Genomic DNA, 15,570 nt, shown 5'->3' with positions numbered 1-15,570 from the left:
TAATGTCTTCTCTGAAGAGCCCACAAGCTAATACTGGTATGATTAACAGGAGTTACTTAATGGTTTAACAACTATTTTCTTAACTGATGACTGACATAAATCTGAAACATTTCTTGCAGTAACAAGAAGCTGTTAGTATGATTGAATTGTGGTGAAAACAGGAGTACAAGAATTATAGAAATATATGGAGGCAGACAGGGCAAGTTTATTGAGAGGCTCTTAAGCTTAGTTGTACCTATTATGTTCTGAACTATGAGTTCCCTTCACAGCATAATGAGTAGTGTCAAGTATTTTGTTAATATTTCAGTGTGATTGTTTAGAATTGTTTGTGCCTTCCAGTGCATTCAAGACTTTGAAGAGAAGCTGCTGGCAAAGCAGAAGTATTTGCAGGGCTGGTTACACATAGGCCCAGCTACGTCAGATTTGAGCACTTCGCAGTGGAATTTCCGTGTGTTGAAAAACTGAAATGTATCCATTCACTATTTATACATTTTCACTATTGTTAGAACCTATGTCAGCAAGTAGTAGTGGCTTGGGACACAGCTTTTTCTAAAACATGATGAGGTTGCAGTTTTAATTTAAAAAAAAAATAAATAAATAATGCTGCTTTTGTTCAGCTTGAGTTGCTTGGTGTAGTGTGGGAGATGAGAAGTTAGTGATTTTTGTGGCACAAAGGCAGTTTTTCCTCAGGGAAGAGACAATGAAACCTCTCAGATTCTTGTGAATTTGTGCTCTGAATTGAATCATGGGAATCTGACTGCAGAAGATGTTTGCAAGCAGTAACACGGATGAAGCTTAATGTGTCTTGTAACTTATTTTGAGAAAACAATATTAGGTCCAGATAATTCTTGGTACACAGTATAAACAAAAACACATACAGTGACTTCAGATCATTTAACAAGTCTTCAAAATTAACCTATATGTGTTATAACTTAAGACTTCCTTTACATTATCGGAGGTTCTCAAATTGCTAGTTAAGATGATGCAAGACTAAATGAAGATGCAAAAGCACAGATCTGTATTAAGGATGCAGAAAAATGCAACAGCGTTTTCAACTAGCTTCTTTGGTCAACATGCAGTATTGAAACTGCAGGAAAGACTTGCTAGCTAATTCAGGGCAAACACTGACAGCATGTCAACTGGCCAACACACCTTCTGAGAGGCAGGAAAAAGAAACATGACTTGTATAAGAAATTCATTTCTGCAGTTTCAAATTTAGGCTTGAAAATGGAAGATTCCTCTTCACTAAGATAAATAGATTACTGAAGAAAAGCTGTAGACAAAAGACAAAGCCTGAATTCAGAAAGGCACTTGGACTGCAGTAATATGAGCTAAAAAGTGCAGTAAAAAGTAAAGATACAGCAGGAACCCTCATGTTAAGTATTTCAAAAGAGGAGAACAACTGAATTCTTATCTCCTACATGCAGTTTTGCTTGAGATCTGACAAAATGAGGCATACTGCACTTCCTGATGCAAACATATGATGAAGTTAATGGAATATGGCCACTTTAACTGCATTTTCAAGTGTACAGTGTCTAACCGTATTTTAACCATACAAACTAAAGCAGCAAGTAGAAATCACATTTTCCTTCTTTGAAGCACAAGAGAGGTATGATCGTTTGGTATCTACTTAGAATTCCCAGGCTGTGTCATGTTGAGTTGCAGCAATATGTCCAGGTTCAGCCTCAGCTGCTGCCGAGGGCAGCGTCAAGAACTCTGATCTGTTGTTTTGAACAGGGGGCGGTAATAGGGACAGGAGCGAGCTCTGTGTTTGTTCTTTTACCTATGAAGAAGAAAAGTTAATCAAAAGAGGCCTGCAAAAAAATCTGTATGAACTTGCACCTGACTTAATTAAAAACACATAAAAGTCGTAGAGCCAACTTCTTGCATGTTACAGTATTGAAAACAGGGTAAGAGGTTTATCTTTCCTCACTCCACAGAAAGTTGAATTAATCTTTCACGAATTAGCTATGGAATTCTTCTGCTTGAAATCCTGAATATTTACCAATTTTCTCATCAGTTAGGCTGACCTAAGTTATAGCAACATTATCAAAGGGAAAATAGATTATTCTAATGATGTGTCTTTTTACAAAAGTTGTCTGAAGCAGATGAGCTGTTACAGGACGGTTTTGCTTCTAGCTGACCTAAATATTTTGTAATCCACTCCAATATTTTAGGACTTATTTTGATTATTTTTGATAACTGTGTCATTTAATAAAAATTTAGTGAACTCACCTGTTTGAAGAACGTATGAGAAAGCAAACTGCTTGCTGATGGCCTGCATCATAAAATGAACAATATGATTATATTCTGCAAAGTTAAATTAGTCGTCTTGGGAAAGGGCCTAGTCTGACAAAGCAGTTTAAGGTGTGTCGTTATTGATGCATGTGAAATGTGAATCATGAGAAAGGCAGCATAGGATTCCTATGTTCTGTGTCACAATTTGTAACGAGGGCGCTACTAAAGAGATGAGATTTCTTTTAAAGATTTTTACTTTTCTGCTTAACAAGGGATTTTGTCTCATTCAGAAGAGGTGTCATACTGAAAACATATACTTAAGTTTGCCATTGTTTCTTGAACAAAGTGTGTGTTTAAAATTAATTTTACTTGTCTAACTGCAATACAAGACAGATTCATACCGTAAGAAAATCAGGCCTAAATGGAGTCAAACAAAACTTTAAAAGCATGATTCCTTTGTCAGATAAGAGAGTTTTTAAATAACAATACTAAAGGTAAGCGTAGGGTTTTGTGTAGTAATTCTGGTCTGAAATTCTGATTGTAACAGTATTCAACTAATTGCTGTATCCTAAGCCCTACTAGACCTGGTCTAAGACTAAAATGACACAAAATTAGTTTTCACCAGAGCGTTACCTTTTCTCAGGGTCCTGTTGCAAGCAAAGTTCTACCAAGTTGTAGAATGCAGGGGAAAATGTTTTGGAAACAGAACTTTGTAGTCTTTCGCTCGTCATTGTGCGTGTCAGACTCTCACTAATTCCAGAATCAACACCTGATTGGGAATTCTTCATTCTGGATTCCCCATGGGGGAAGGCATTTATATCCCAGGGATAGTATGTGGGACCTTTCAGCTTCTGCAGCAGCATCTAGTAGAAAGGAAGAGCGGTTCTACAAGTGCACCACCCACAGACCTATTCAGGCTATGCTGTGAGTCTATGAGAAAGGATTATTTACTCTAGCAAGAAACATGCATGTTTGAAATAACTAAAAGCGGCCACCATTTCATCAGTGAAAGCACTGCTTTATCTCAGTAATGCTTTATGTAAAAACAGAAAAAAAAATAAAAATCTGTGTCCTTTGAAGTAGAAATGGAGGTTAGCATCATACCTGAGTGCGAGGCATATCTTGAAATGGAACATGTCCATTGGCTAATTCACATGCTGTTATTCCCACACTGTAGATGTCAGACTTCATATTATACCCAGACAAATCCTGTGGGAGAAATAAAACTGTTCTGGACCACAGAAGCCGTTGATGGGTGCAAACAGAAACACAAATACCAGTGTCAAGACACAATTCTAAAATTCTGTAATCTAAACGGGATTGAGGCAATTAACAACTTGAAACAGGCTTTTTTTTTTTTTTTTTGTGATGTTGCACTGAAGACAGGGTCTGCTCTAGTTTTCAGGAAGAGAATCAGGCAGATTCAGTTGTAAGTACCACCTCACCAACAGATGTAAAACCTGTTCTCTTTAGGAGAATCAAACTTTTAAGTTGCAGTTCAACAGCTTCTATTGCACTTATACAAGCAGATGTAAGATGGAAGTTGAGTACTTCATGTTAACTTGGAATAAGAAGAGTGAAGTGTATTTTAACTGACCTGTCTCAGTAGCTCAGGGCTCAGCCAAGGAAGTACAGATGTACTAAACTGAGGAAAGTCATACACCACCTTTGACTTTTGTCCATTGTTAACTAAACTGTAGAGGTTGTTTAAGCCAGAGAGAGAAACCAGTCCATCCCCTGAAATCAGAATGTGGCTAGCTTTAATATTCCTGTAACAAAAAGTGGTAAATTTTAGTTAGACAAATTACTCAAAGCACTGTTAAAGTAGAAATATGAAAATCTTTAATTTATACTGGGGAGTTTACATGCGGTTTTGTTCAACAGATTATTTTCATGAGCTCACTTAGCATGAGCTGTCTTTTGAATACACCCTGAGAGATGGTTAGCAAGAAAAACTGACTGCCAGACGTCAGAGAAGGGTCGTCTTTCCTTCCCTGCAAAGAGGGTAAAGTAAGGAAGGATTTACTTATCCTGCTGTATTATTCAAAAACAAACTAACAAAATGAAACAGCCTGTACTGTCTGCATCTGCCATAAGAAATATATGGAAAAAGGAAAGAAGATGACAGTTGAACCGAGTATGGGTTTTGTAGCAAAACTAAATTCCTAATCAAGTAGATCCTGTAATCTGATTCTTACCTAGGCACTGATGTTGTCCTACCTGTGAATGTAGCCGTTCTGGTGCATGTAATTTAATCCTCTGATTGCACCAAACAGGATGTTCCCTATCAAAGCTTCACTCATTCCTTCAGGAAAGTAAGTCTTCAGCAGATGTCTAGCAGAACCTGGAAGCAGAGGGAAAAAAAAAAACCCTAAACCTAACAAGCCACCTTGAAGTTATTTCTATGCCTCTTTTGTGGTATGCATTTGCCAAGAGTGATATTCTCACCTTTGTATTGACTATGGTACGTCAGGAACACTTAACAAATGCAACTGAAGCATCCATCAATCATAGGGATTGCACTCATGTCATGCTTGCAAACTGAAAGCCTATGCCAAACCTGCACTGAAACCAACAAGTTTTCTATTCTGTAAGATCAAATGCATCTCCCACTTATTACTCAGTACTTTGTGGGGGTTAGGACTAAGTGAAATTTAATGCAGTTCAAATGTCAATCTTTTCTGGGGAGGAAGGCGATATACAGAAGACTTATCTAAACAAGTGCTTTGGGAAAGTGTGTCTATTAAGGTTTTTTTCTTCTCTCTTCCCACCCCCCCCCCCCCCTTTTTTTTTTTCCTCCCCTTCTTTATGAGGAGTTTCTTACAGAAAAAAACACTTCTCAACTGCATAGCCCAAATTTCATCAGTCCTTTTGCTTACTCCAAAATAGCAGTTAACAGTTCTTACCATAGGCCATGAATGGAGAAATGACCCAAAGCCAACTACCAGCTGTAAACACTGTCCAAAGTGTCATTATGTTGGGATGCTGGAAAAAGTGGGATAAAACCACCTCATTCTATGGAATTAAATGAAAATGGATGTATTAATCATAAAACAACTGTCTTACTAAAAGCATTAATTGTCAATAATCAGTAGAAAAAAAACTGTTCAGTGTATTTATTCTAAATTGCATATGATGAGCATAGCTGCAATAGATATGCAAATAGCTTGGATGTGATTGCATTTTTCTGAAGTCTAGTTTGTTCACAGTCGTAAGTTTTGCTGTTAAATGCAGAGCACAAAATGTGTTTCAAAGGAAGAGTTGTGAAGTTCCATGATAATTTCTAAACCATTTGTCAATGGTTTCTTCAGAAAGCAATCTTTCAAACTTGCACATGCCTTTTCTATTCCTTTGAAGAGAAAATTTGAATTCAACTGCCCAGTAGTAAAAGCACGAAGGCTGCATTGGTTTACTAAACCTTTACATGTTCCAAAGTGGCTTCAGAAGTGCTGTTGCTTTACCTGTAAGGCTTTCAAATGCTCTTCTGAGCAGCTTTCTAGGTCTGTGATTCTTATGGCAACTTGTGTGCCTGTAGGGGTATGCCGTGCAAGGTAGATTGAAGTTAAGTTGTTGAATCTCCTTCCTGAAACCAAAAGTTGATACCTTAATATTAGAAAATGTAGTAAATCACCACATAATTTTCTTTGTAGTTAAAGAACTTTACAGTTCTGAATTGTAGTGGATAGCAGCATGATGTTTTCTTTAAGCACTCCAACAACTTAAGTAGTTGGGGCAAAATATATACACAAATTAGATCTTGATTCTGCTGTTTTTAGAATTTTAGAATGTCTTTAGAACAAAGAACATTTAAACATTTGTCAGCATCAGTAATTTATCGACATTAACAGCCCTTTAAACACAAGCATTAGAATAAGCAGGAGAGACGTGGACCTGTTAGAGAGCATCCAGAGGGGGGCCACAAAAATAGTGCAAGTGATGGAACACCTCCCCTACAAGAGGAGCAAGAGCTGCAGTTCTGCCTGGAGAAGAGAATACTCCAGGGATACTCGATAGCAGCCTTTCAATATCTAAAGGGGGGCTACAAGAATAAGGGGACAGACTCTTCAGCAGGTCTGCTGTGATGGAAAAGGGGAAATGGTTTCAAGCTTAAAAAGGGGAGATTTTGATTGAACATAAGAAGTTTTTTTTAAAGTAGGGGTGGTGAGGCAGTAGCACAGGTTGCCCAGAGAGGTGGTGGATGCTCCGTCCTTGGAGACATTCAAGGTCAGGCTGGATGGGGCTCTGAGCAACCTGATGTAGGTGTCCCTGATCACTGCAGTGAATATGGACTAAGTGACCTTTAAATGTCCTTTCCAAATCAAATAACTCTATGATTTTAAGCTTGCACAGTGCGATTCAGTGCAGCCATCATTAAGACAATCAAATCAACCAGCCAAATGACAAGCTATGATGTTACTTAACGTTGTATTTATTGTTTGCATGCCACAGATTTTAGGCAATGGCATCCAAATGCACAAATACCAAAAGAAAAATTTGTTAATTTGTCTTATGTTTTAAAGCACGTGCTAACTGAAACAAAATGATCTGTATTTTTCTCAAGAATAAGGGCAGTAGAAACAAGAATAGTTTTAGTCAGCTGATAATACGTTTTCCAAACTTAATATTTATTGCGGTTAGCAATAGCTACAGAGAGAATGCATCTTCAAGAACAAGAATTATTTTAAGCTACAGTTGTGTTACCTATTTCCACCTGGAGTTCATAATGAGAGACGTTGGAAGAGCAAAATATCGTTTCATTCCCTCCTTTAGATGTGGGAATCCAGGCTGGCTCAGAATCAGCCTAATGGTGGAGAAAAACATAATTCTCAGAATTGCTATGTGCATTTATGTTTAAAATTAATGCATAAATAACATCAACTGGAATGCTAAAATAAAGTACTGAAGTTGGGATATTCAAGCTGGTGCTTGAGATTTACTACACCAAGACTTGCACAAATAAGCTACTGGATTTTTTGTTTTGTTTTTAAACTAGTAAAAGATTATGAGTAATGCTTAGTCAATAGCTGTCATCTTCTGAAGCGGAAGCCCCAGAGTACTCCAGTTATTTTTCCTCTTAGTATTTTATTAAGTGCTCGCTAATGAGATCACTCTTTTTTTGCACATGTGCAACTTCATACTGAACTTTGTCAGTTAATGCTTTTTTATTATTATTTGTGGTTTTTTTTCTTACCAGGGATTCATGGCTGCTGCTCTGAGATTGCTTTTCTGGTCTGATTGACTCAACTGGTGTACGTAGAATACAGGAACAGTCCTTGAGAAAAGAAACAAGTGAGTTATTAGTGGTCTGGCTGCAATTTATTAAGCAAGGCAGTGGAAAAATAACAGAAGTAACCCAAATAAGCTGTAGTTCAGAAAGTTTTCAGCTACAAGTCAGACATGCAAGAGATTAAAAAACAGTATAGAGCATACAGTAGGCTGGGAACTAAACAGCCTGCATCAAAAGTTGATACAAGAAAGTTTCAATATCTCAGAACTGTGGAAATCCCCCTAAGCAAAACATTTCACCAGGATGTTTAACTTAAGGTGTCGCTGGCTAACAAGGTTGCAACCATTGAGGGTTCCCAAATACAAACTTACCAAACAAGACATGGAACCACTTTAGATGAGGTGAAAAGTCATATACACCCATTGATCCTAGAACAATTAAAGTAGCAATGTCACATTGTGCATGAACCCACGATAAAAGTCTTTTCATAAATGAGGACACTGAGGGATTCCTCTCAGTTATGTCACACTAGAACTTCTACAGAGCTGGGAAGGCCTGCTTTTCTATTAAGCCTTTAAGCAGCCTATGGATGTCAAACTCCATAACCAATGATATGCCATGTATATTCCAACTTAAAGATTTCCTTTTTAATTCATGATTTTAGACATCTTATTACCATTTCTGAACAAACAATTTAACTGCAAGTCAACTGCGTAAGTGCAGAAAATAAAACAAATAGATTTGTGTATCATTAGCAGTTCATAAGAAAGAGAAAAAAAAACCAGCTTATTTTAAAGAAGCACAGCTGAACTAGCTCACAAACCCAGCCAGAAGCTATTGCACTTCACATTTCACAACTGAATGAAGAAATACTATTGTAGGGAACTTGAATAAGAAAAATCAAATCACTGATCACAGAATCAGCACTCAAACTCCCTCACAGATCAGAATCACTACAAGTTTTCCAGCAGACTTTTCCATCCAACACGCTGAAAGCTTACACAGAGAGGACAAAGAGAGATGGTTATGTGTAATAAGCACATTGCAGCTTCTAGCATACAGTGGGACTACCTCACTGACTTTAAGCTACCTGATGATTCACAGGGAAGTCTTCTACTGTGTTGAATCAATCCTACTTGACAGCTGACATGAAGTCAATTGCTGGGGGTTGTTCCATGTTGACATGTAATTATTGCTTGAAAGTTAACTTCAAAAGGTGAACTACTACATCCAAACCCAATAATTTTATAAATCAGGGACCTAAGCTTGATTATATCCTTCATGAATATTATGAATACTCTTTAATCTAGGCAACACTGAAAAGTGAACAAGCACCAACCATCTCCTGCCAAATAACTAAGCCACCAGTAGTCCTTACTATTCTTACTCTAAACAAAATGCTTGAAGATATGTGCGATTCCTTTTCAAATATGAAAAATGGAGAGAGCCTTAGTAGGTATTTGGCTCTGTTAAAAGGTAAGGGCTTGACTTACCGACTTCACCAAAGAAGTCTGTGGTAGGGTAGGAAAAAAATGCAGATACTTCAAGACCAGTTGAATTGGCCAGTTCAGTGCTACAGTATCCTTGTTATACCTGGAAAAAGAAATCTTGTTTCATTATACAAATTTAGTTACTCTGTTGCTTGAGACAGTAAGCCACAAAAGGCAAGGCAAAGATGTCTTAGTAACTCGGGTATGCTAAGGTGAAATCCTCGGAGAACTTGTACAGAGCTGTGCAGGAGTATCATCAGGCAGCAGAGATGTCTCTAATCCGCCTTTGTTCTAATAATGTTGTTTCTTAACTTTTTTTTTAAATTCCACTATTTAATATGTCCATTTTCATTATGGCTTTGGGTCCCTAACCTAAGCCTTTTTTTCTACTGCAGGTTGTGACAGCAGCTCACAGCTGAGCTGACCATCATCACAGCTCAGCTGAAGCTTAGGATGTAAGTTCCATCTATTTCCAGAAAGACGTGAGTTGCGGAGGCGTAAAGCCCAGGTACCATCAATGTTACTGCTGTTCTGCTGACGCGGGGCTGCAGCTCTTACTTGTGGGTTTGAGTGGCTGAAGAGGTTGGAGTTAAGCGATCTCTGACAGATACCGACTCGAAGTCCTCCACAAAAGGAGCGGAACGCGAAAAGCGCTTCCAGCCTCCCTTAGCTCAGCTCCCTTCAGCTCGCACCTTTCCCCCGCGGCGCCCAGCCGCCCCGCCTCCCTCAGCCCCGCGGCGGCCGGCACAGCGCTACCCCGCACCCTGCTCCCGGCCCGCCAGGCTCCCCGACTCCAATTCCGAAGGCGCGGCCGGCTCGGAGCCTCTCGGTCCCCAGTGCGGCCGGGAAGCCCCACGGGGGTGAGGAAGCGCCCGCTCGTACCCGCCGCCGCAAGCCCGGAACCCTGCGGAGCTGCGAGGGTTGGCGGGGCCTCTGCAACGAGCGACCCGGTGTGCCGCGAGCCGGCCCCTGGCGGCGGGTGGCCCGGCCGCACCGCGAGGCGTGCCGGGGCCTGTAGTTCCGCGACGGCCGGGCGGAAGTCATCGTCGCGCTTCCTCGGTCGCCGGCTGATTGCACGGCGGGCGGCTGCCCGTCAGCCGCGGGCGCAGGGCGGTGGCGGGGAGGCGGAGCTCTGGAGGGAGCGCGGGTAAGGCGCTGCTTGGCGCTGATTTGGGGTGTCTGTGCCGCTTATGGGCGCACTGTGAGTTCTCAGTACAAGCTGCTGAGATGCAGCGGGCGCGTGTCGAGAAGCGCGAGAGCTGACCGTGGCATGGCCTGGCCCCGGCTGCGGGCCTGTGGCTGCGGGTGGGCTGCGCTGTTTCGAGCGGGAGGCAAGCGGCAGCCCTCGTCCGTTCTTGCGGTGAGGCTGGCGGAGATCTTTTCGGGTGGTAACGTAGACATATGTGATGCTAAGCTTTATTTTCGGGCGGTAGCGTCGATACGTATGATGTCAAGCTTTGTGCCTACAGTATATACGTGTCTGACTGCGGTCGAATGGCAGACCTTTGCTGCGGCGATGGCAGTGACCGCAGGCTGTGCGTGGCGTGACCTTCAGCGTGCCGCCAAGTTCGTTCCATGGTAACAGTGTCCTTACCCACACGGGCTCCGTATGGGGGGGCTGCGCCTCTGCTCACAGAAGGCAAAGTTTGGCGAAATATCAGTTGTGTCTCAGGTTTTGTATGGACTTTAGGGCAAGGCGACTCTGGGTTCCATCAGCTTCTTAATTACAGCGTTGCATTCTGAGCTTCTGAGTAAAATGCAGTAATTGCTTTTTTCCTGTTGGCCACCCAGTGAAAAAATGCTGCATGGTGCTGCACCCTTGTATTATTATTATTATTGAAAGTAATCTTCAACTGTAAGCTGTTGAAAACATCCTTTTTTGTTATGTTTCAGAGTTATTGTTGTCTGTCAGTGAGAATGTGGATCAGATACATCAGATACTATGAAATAATTCTTATCACAATGTTACAAGACATGGTGAATTTTAGGTTAGCTTTCACATACTTTTTATTTTAAAAGTATGTATTTTATTAGCATTTATTTGGATTTTTATCTTTGCTGTTGGCTAAGAATACTTATATAGTATAAAACTTATATAGTATAATACTACGTAGAAAGTATTGAAGTTAATCTGTTGTCTTTACACGTGTTTCCAGCACTAATCTTAACATCCCTAGAGTTTGATGTGATGGACAAATGAGGAAGGAGAACAGTAGAACAAATGCATGGGAAGCTAGATCTCATTAATTCCGAAGCTTTTTTTCCCTTCCCTTCCAGTTCCCACTCACACATAATACAGCCTGACTAGATGTGCAGACAGTTGGTGTGATACCTCAGATGTTGGTGTGATATCTCAGATGTGAAGGCGTTCGGCACTCTGTACTGATAGAGCAAGGCATCAATTTGTCTGTTTGGAGGAAGGCTGGTAAGGAGGAATTGAAGGAACAAAAAGGAAATGTGCCTCCAACAATTAGTACATAATGCTTTTCAACCAGGCTAAATGAACTCAGCGTTCGTTTTTCCTCCTCTGTTTCTTGTCTACATTGCCTGTGCTTTGAATGTCTATTTTCTTGCAGTTGGTATAAATACATTTCAGGGCAGTTAAGTAGGCTGTTTACCTTATTCTTGTATTGAAGGTATGCATCCTCAAGGTTTTTTCTTTTAATTGTACTTCTAACACTAAAGGTAACTTTAAAAAAAAAAAAAAAAAAAATTGCATATACCTGAAACTTATGAGCTATTTAGTGATGGCATCCTCTATTAGATCTGTATCAGTTCATCAAATTTGGGATGAGGATTTGAAATTATGATTTAAGAAGCAGAATGCTGGAAAATCTGAATGTTCTGTTGTTAGTTTGCATCTAATATAGTAGAGGGCTGACTGGGGTGAATATCACCCTGTTGAAAGGCAGTGTTTCAGGAAGGATGAACATGTGATTCATTGATATATTTTCCAGGAAGCTACCAAAATAGCATTTTTGCAGAGATGCTAACAAAAGAGATGACAGATCCTTTTATCTAGTTAGGCTGCTAGCAATATTCTGATGGCCGGGTCACATTGATCAGACTAGTTTGTTTTAATAAATTTAGAATTGTAGCAATTAAAATTCTGAGTAGTGATTAGAGTATATATTAAGAAATTTAAACTGCTTACTTGGCTGAATTCAACTATGCATCAACCTGAAAATGTTAGTGATCTTAGTGGAAAATATTATTTAAGTTCATCTGAACTATAGGCAGTAAGCTTCGATTTTTAAGGTAGCCTCTAACAAACCTTTAATGAAATACAAGTACAGCTCTTGCTTCAAGAGTGTGTGTGATGTTTTTATACTTTCTGACTAACAAATAGAGGATAGTTCTTTTTTTTTTTTTTTTTCTCTCTCTGAAGAAAGAGAATTAAAAAAGCCATGGGAGGTCTACCTGGAAGAATGTGTACATTTGAATGTTATGGCTGTGCTTTTAGGAAGTTTTATTGATTCCCAGTTCTTTTCTGTATGGTTATTTCATGTAGTTAGCCCCCACAGTTTCTGCCAAAGATAGAATTAATTTAAGCATGTATTTCTACATTGTGTGGTAGGGATGATATAGACAGCCTCCAAGCATGTAAACGCAATTGAGTTTGTGGTCTCAAGCTGTGAAATTTAGCAATTTCATTTAGCAACAATTCATGCATGCATAAGCGTAAAACATATACGTGTGTACTGAACGGCTGGTTTTGTTGTGTATGGGGGGGGATACAGGGCTGACAAGGAGCAAAAGTGTCCAGCTTGGCTTAAGGCCAAACAAAGATCACGAGAGAACTGTTAGGGTCCGTGTTGTGGCTTCCTTGATACACATCAGCTTCTGAAAGATGCTGCTACCCCAAGTTTAAAAAACATCCAGGAGATGCATATGGAATTCTGGTTTTGTTCTATTTTTTTGTGTTAGTTTCTGGAAGTTGTTACCCTCTGCGTTTGATGTTCTGATACAGGATTGCTTATGATGATTTGGTAGTGTTTGAGTATCCTATCATTTGGATTACATTTGCCTATTTTTTTTAAATGATACCATTTCTTACATGAGAGGAAAAACAAGCATTAAGTAGGCTTCTGTGGGGATAGTAATGGCTGCACAATAATATAGGTGTGAGGTACACAGCAAGTGGTAATTGTGATTGAAAAAGTTCACTTTCACAGATCCTTGTTTTTCAGTGTGTGTGTTCCTTTGTCTTCCATAGTCTACTATATACTGTTGGAAGATTTGGCTTCTGCTTCTGAGCAGGAGTCCCAGGAATGCTTTGGCTGCAATTCAGTGTGGTCATGTTCACTACAAGAATAGAACTGTTTCGTTAACCTTGACATGCAAAATATTTTTCTTGTTATTAGCTGACTTGATAGAATTCCAATTGTGGTAATAAAAAGCAGTGTGTTTAATACTTGATACAATTATTTTCTTAACATATTAATGTAATAATAAAATTTGGCATTCTAGGATAACTGGCTTGTTCATTTGGCTTCTTTTTGGAAAGGTAGTGTTGCTTTGGCATTGCTTTCTTGTTGTCAAAATCTCCTTTGAGTTAGTTGTGGCCTGTTGTCTCACATCCTATAACTACACAGAGGAACAAATCTCATTTACTCCTTCCAGGTGCTGGTGAGAAGGCAGTTGCTCACAACAAACAGAAAACAGAGAAAATAACAGGATGTTTCTGTTTGAGTTTGGATGTTGTCAAAATAGATGCTACTATTTTGAAAGCGTTTTTTTTTTATGCAGGAAGAAATGAACGCCTGCATTGTTTATGTAGTCTTTCCTGCTGTAAAAGCAGCTCATCTCTGCTTTCAGATCATTGTAATTTGAAGTAACAGAGTTCTCTAGTGGTAGAAAGTCTTTAGAATTAAGTTCTGAAATAAGATGGCACAACTGCCATTTTACATTTGTCTTGTTCAGAGCGGCAGTTACAAAGAGCAGAATAACTCATTTGTATAATATGTCACGGCTATTTCAACTTTTCTAAGACTTCCATCTATCCTGCTTTTGCAAGTTAATCTTGGTTCAGATTTTTTGACTTGCTGAAGAAAAAATTAGTGTGATCTCCTGCCAGGTTCTCGAGGAAATCATTTTTGTCTCCTTGTTTCTAAGATGGAATGATATTGAAATAGCAGTGCTTTAATGGAATGTGTGGTTGTGATAGCTGAATGCTGTGATGGAGAGTTTAGTTTGGAGAGCATGGAAATATACACACATGTGTATCTCATGTTTGTATGTATAATGCTGTCTGATGTGTTAGCTTCTCTTCAGAGGGCATCACTTCTGCATATAAACTGTTCTTCAATATTTGAATTCTACTTGGTTTTTCTCATATTCAATTGAATTATTACTAAGATACTTCAACATCAATGGGAAATGGGTGTATGAGGGGTACGGGGGTAAAACTGATGGCAAGTACACTTTTGTAAAAACAGTGTAGTACACTAATAATAGAAATGGTATTTTGTTATAAAATCTTTTAACAATTATGTAAAATAGGAAAAAAGGAAGTAATGAAAGTACTAAATCAGTAGTTTTTGTGCAGTGTGGTTGCACTCACGTTTTGCTCTTGATAGTTTATAGCACAAGTCCTTCACATTTTTTACTGTTCAGTGGTTAATAAAGGAATGTGTGGCTGTGAAAGAGGGAACAGAGAAAGGAAGAAGTTCTAGGGCTGTTATTTTTGTGCAGCAAAATAAGAACAGAAGGTGTCTTTAATTCGTAACTAATGTCTTTGAATGTCTTTACTATTAATAAATTGTCTAACAGGAAACTGAAACCTCTGTTCCTTTTTATAAGGGGAAAATGGGATGGCTGTTAGCTCTAACTTTAACTCTTTCTGACAAAATTCATATATGCCAACTAAATCCTCTATCATAGTGAGTTGTGTGAGGCTATGTGATGAAGATCATAAAATATACAGAGAGGCACTTAGCATTCAAAATTTAAAATAATTAAAGAAATCTGCAGCAAGAACACACTTAGTGTGTGCATTCTGACACTACAATGTAGTACTGGAGCCAGAGGCGACTGCAGGTCTTTCGGAGCAGTTCTTCTAAGGATAAATGGCCCAGAAGGCCAGGTGGTATCAGCGAAGTATTACAGTGCTTCAAGTTTTGTCATGTAGTTGTGAGGCAGAAGATAAAAAAGGCAGAGCTGTGGTTACGCACTGTACAAACATCTTTTTAGACAATTCGTTTTCAAATCTGAACAAAAAATAAATTGTATTTGTGAAGAGAACAGCATCTAGGTTTAACTCGGGCAACAAGAAGTGTTTTCTTCCTTGTCTCTGATAGCATTATTTCCTCTGAGCCCTCAGTGGACATTAGACAAAGTGGAAAGAGCTGCACAGACCATTTTAAGTAGGTTAATGTAAGTTTCTGCTTTTCTGTAACTTGCTGTTGTGTATTGCAAAATACCAAGGAAAAGTTTATGGTCTTATTTTACTTTTCAGGTGCATAGATGCTTCAGTCAAGCTTCAGTCAAGTTATAAAAGAGTTAGCAGTTATTTCCCCAAATTAACAACTTTCTTACTTTTTTTTTCCTTTTTGATACATTTTTCAGTTTAAATAAGTAACCTTATTTAGTGTTTTGCCCTTTAATTTGTTTCTA

General features: G+C 39.1%; 2 protein-coding genes across 15 annotated transcripts in view; one reads left to right on the top strand and one right to left on the bottom strand.

The window, feature by feature from the left end:
• The window catches only part of TRAK2 (trafficking kinesin protein 2), a 72,404-nt gene that overhangs the window by 618 nt on the left and 56,216 nt on the right, over positions 1 to 15,570 (top strand). For 8 of the 11 annotated variants that reach the window (XR_006169400.1, XR_006169399.1, XR_006169403.1 and 5 more), the window contains exons 2-3: positions 7,433 to 7,527; positions 9,351 to 9,463. The gene's annotated coding sequence lies outside the window, so the exon portion shown is untranslated. Of the gene's footprint in view, positions 1 to 7,432; positions 7,528 to 9,350; positions 9,464 to 10,037; positions 10,103 to 10,137; positions 10,157 to 10,270; positions 10,316 to 15,570 lie in introns of those variants that run through there. The other 3 variants (XM_042821908.1, XM_042821910.1, XM_042821909.1) reach the window with 3 other exon arrangements.
• Positions 184 to 9,918, bottom strand: STRADB (STE20 related adaptor beta). Of its 4 annotated transcripts, none has more exons than XM_042821920.1 (13): positions 9,838 to 9,918; positions 8,959 to 9,058; positions 7,837 to 7,893; positions 7,430 to 7,510; positions 6,940 to 7,039; positions 5,700 to 5,821; positions 5,145 to 5,253; positions 4,459 to 4,582; positions 3,836 to 4,007; positions 3,343 to 3,447; positions 2,872 to 3,101; positions 2,236 to 2,278; positions 184 to 1,783 (listed from the first exon to the last, which is right to left on the bottom strand). In XM_042821920.1, exons 3-13 carry the CDS (start codon positions 7,846 to 7,848, stop codon positions 1,631 to 1,633), a joined length of 1,251 nt encoding a protein of 416 aa, XP_042677854.1. In that variant the 5' UTR covers positions 7,849 to 7,893; positions 8,959 to 9,058; positions 9,838 to 9,918; the 3' UTR covers positions 184 to 1,630. The 4 variants fall into 4 exon arrangements, with proteins under 4 accessions (XP_042677854.1, XP_042677858.1, XP_042677855.1 ...); XM_042821924.1 differs by having other exon boundaries at positions 5,145 to 5,223; XM_042821921.1 differs by lacking the exon at positions 9,838 to 9,918 and adding an exon at positions 9,719 to 9,806.

This window comes from Centrocercus urophasianus, unplaced genomic scaffold (assembly GCF_019232065.1).
Source record: "Centrocercus urophasianus isolate 14NV4802_14NV808 unplaced genomic scaffold, USGS_Curo_1.0 seq_20, whole genome shotgun sequence".
Taxonomy (NCBI): Eukaryota; Metazoa; Chordata; class Aves; order Galliformes; family Phasianidae; genus Centrocercus; species Centrocercus urophasianus.
The sequence above is the reverse complement of the archived record's forward strand: the minus strand, read 5'-3'. Positions and strand labels throughout refer to the sequence as shown.

Excerpts from the sequence above, each read along its gene's own strand:
- STRADB (XM_042821920.1), bottom strand. Across the intron at positions 3,102-3,342 it reads AAGATATGCCTCGCACTCAG|ATGCTGCTGCAGAAGCTGAA; the intron begins GTATGATGCTAA and ends CCTTTCTACTAG. Across the intron at positions 2,279-2,871 it reads CAACAGGACCCTGAGAAAAG|GCCATCAGCAAGCAGTTTGC; the intron begins GTAACGCTCTGG and ends TTTATGATGCAG.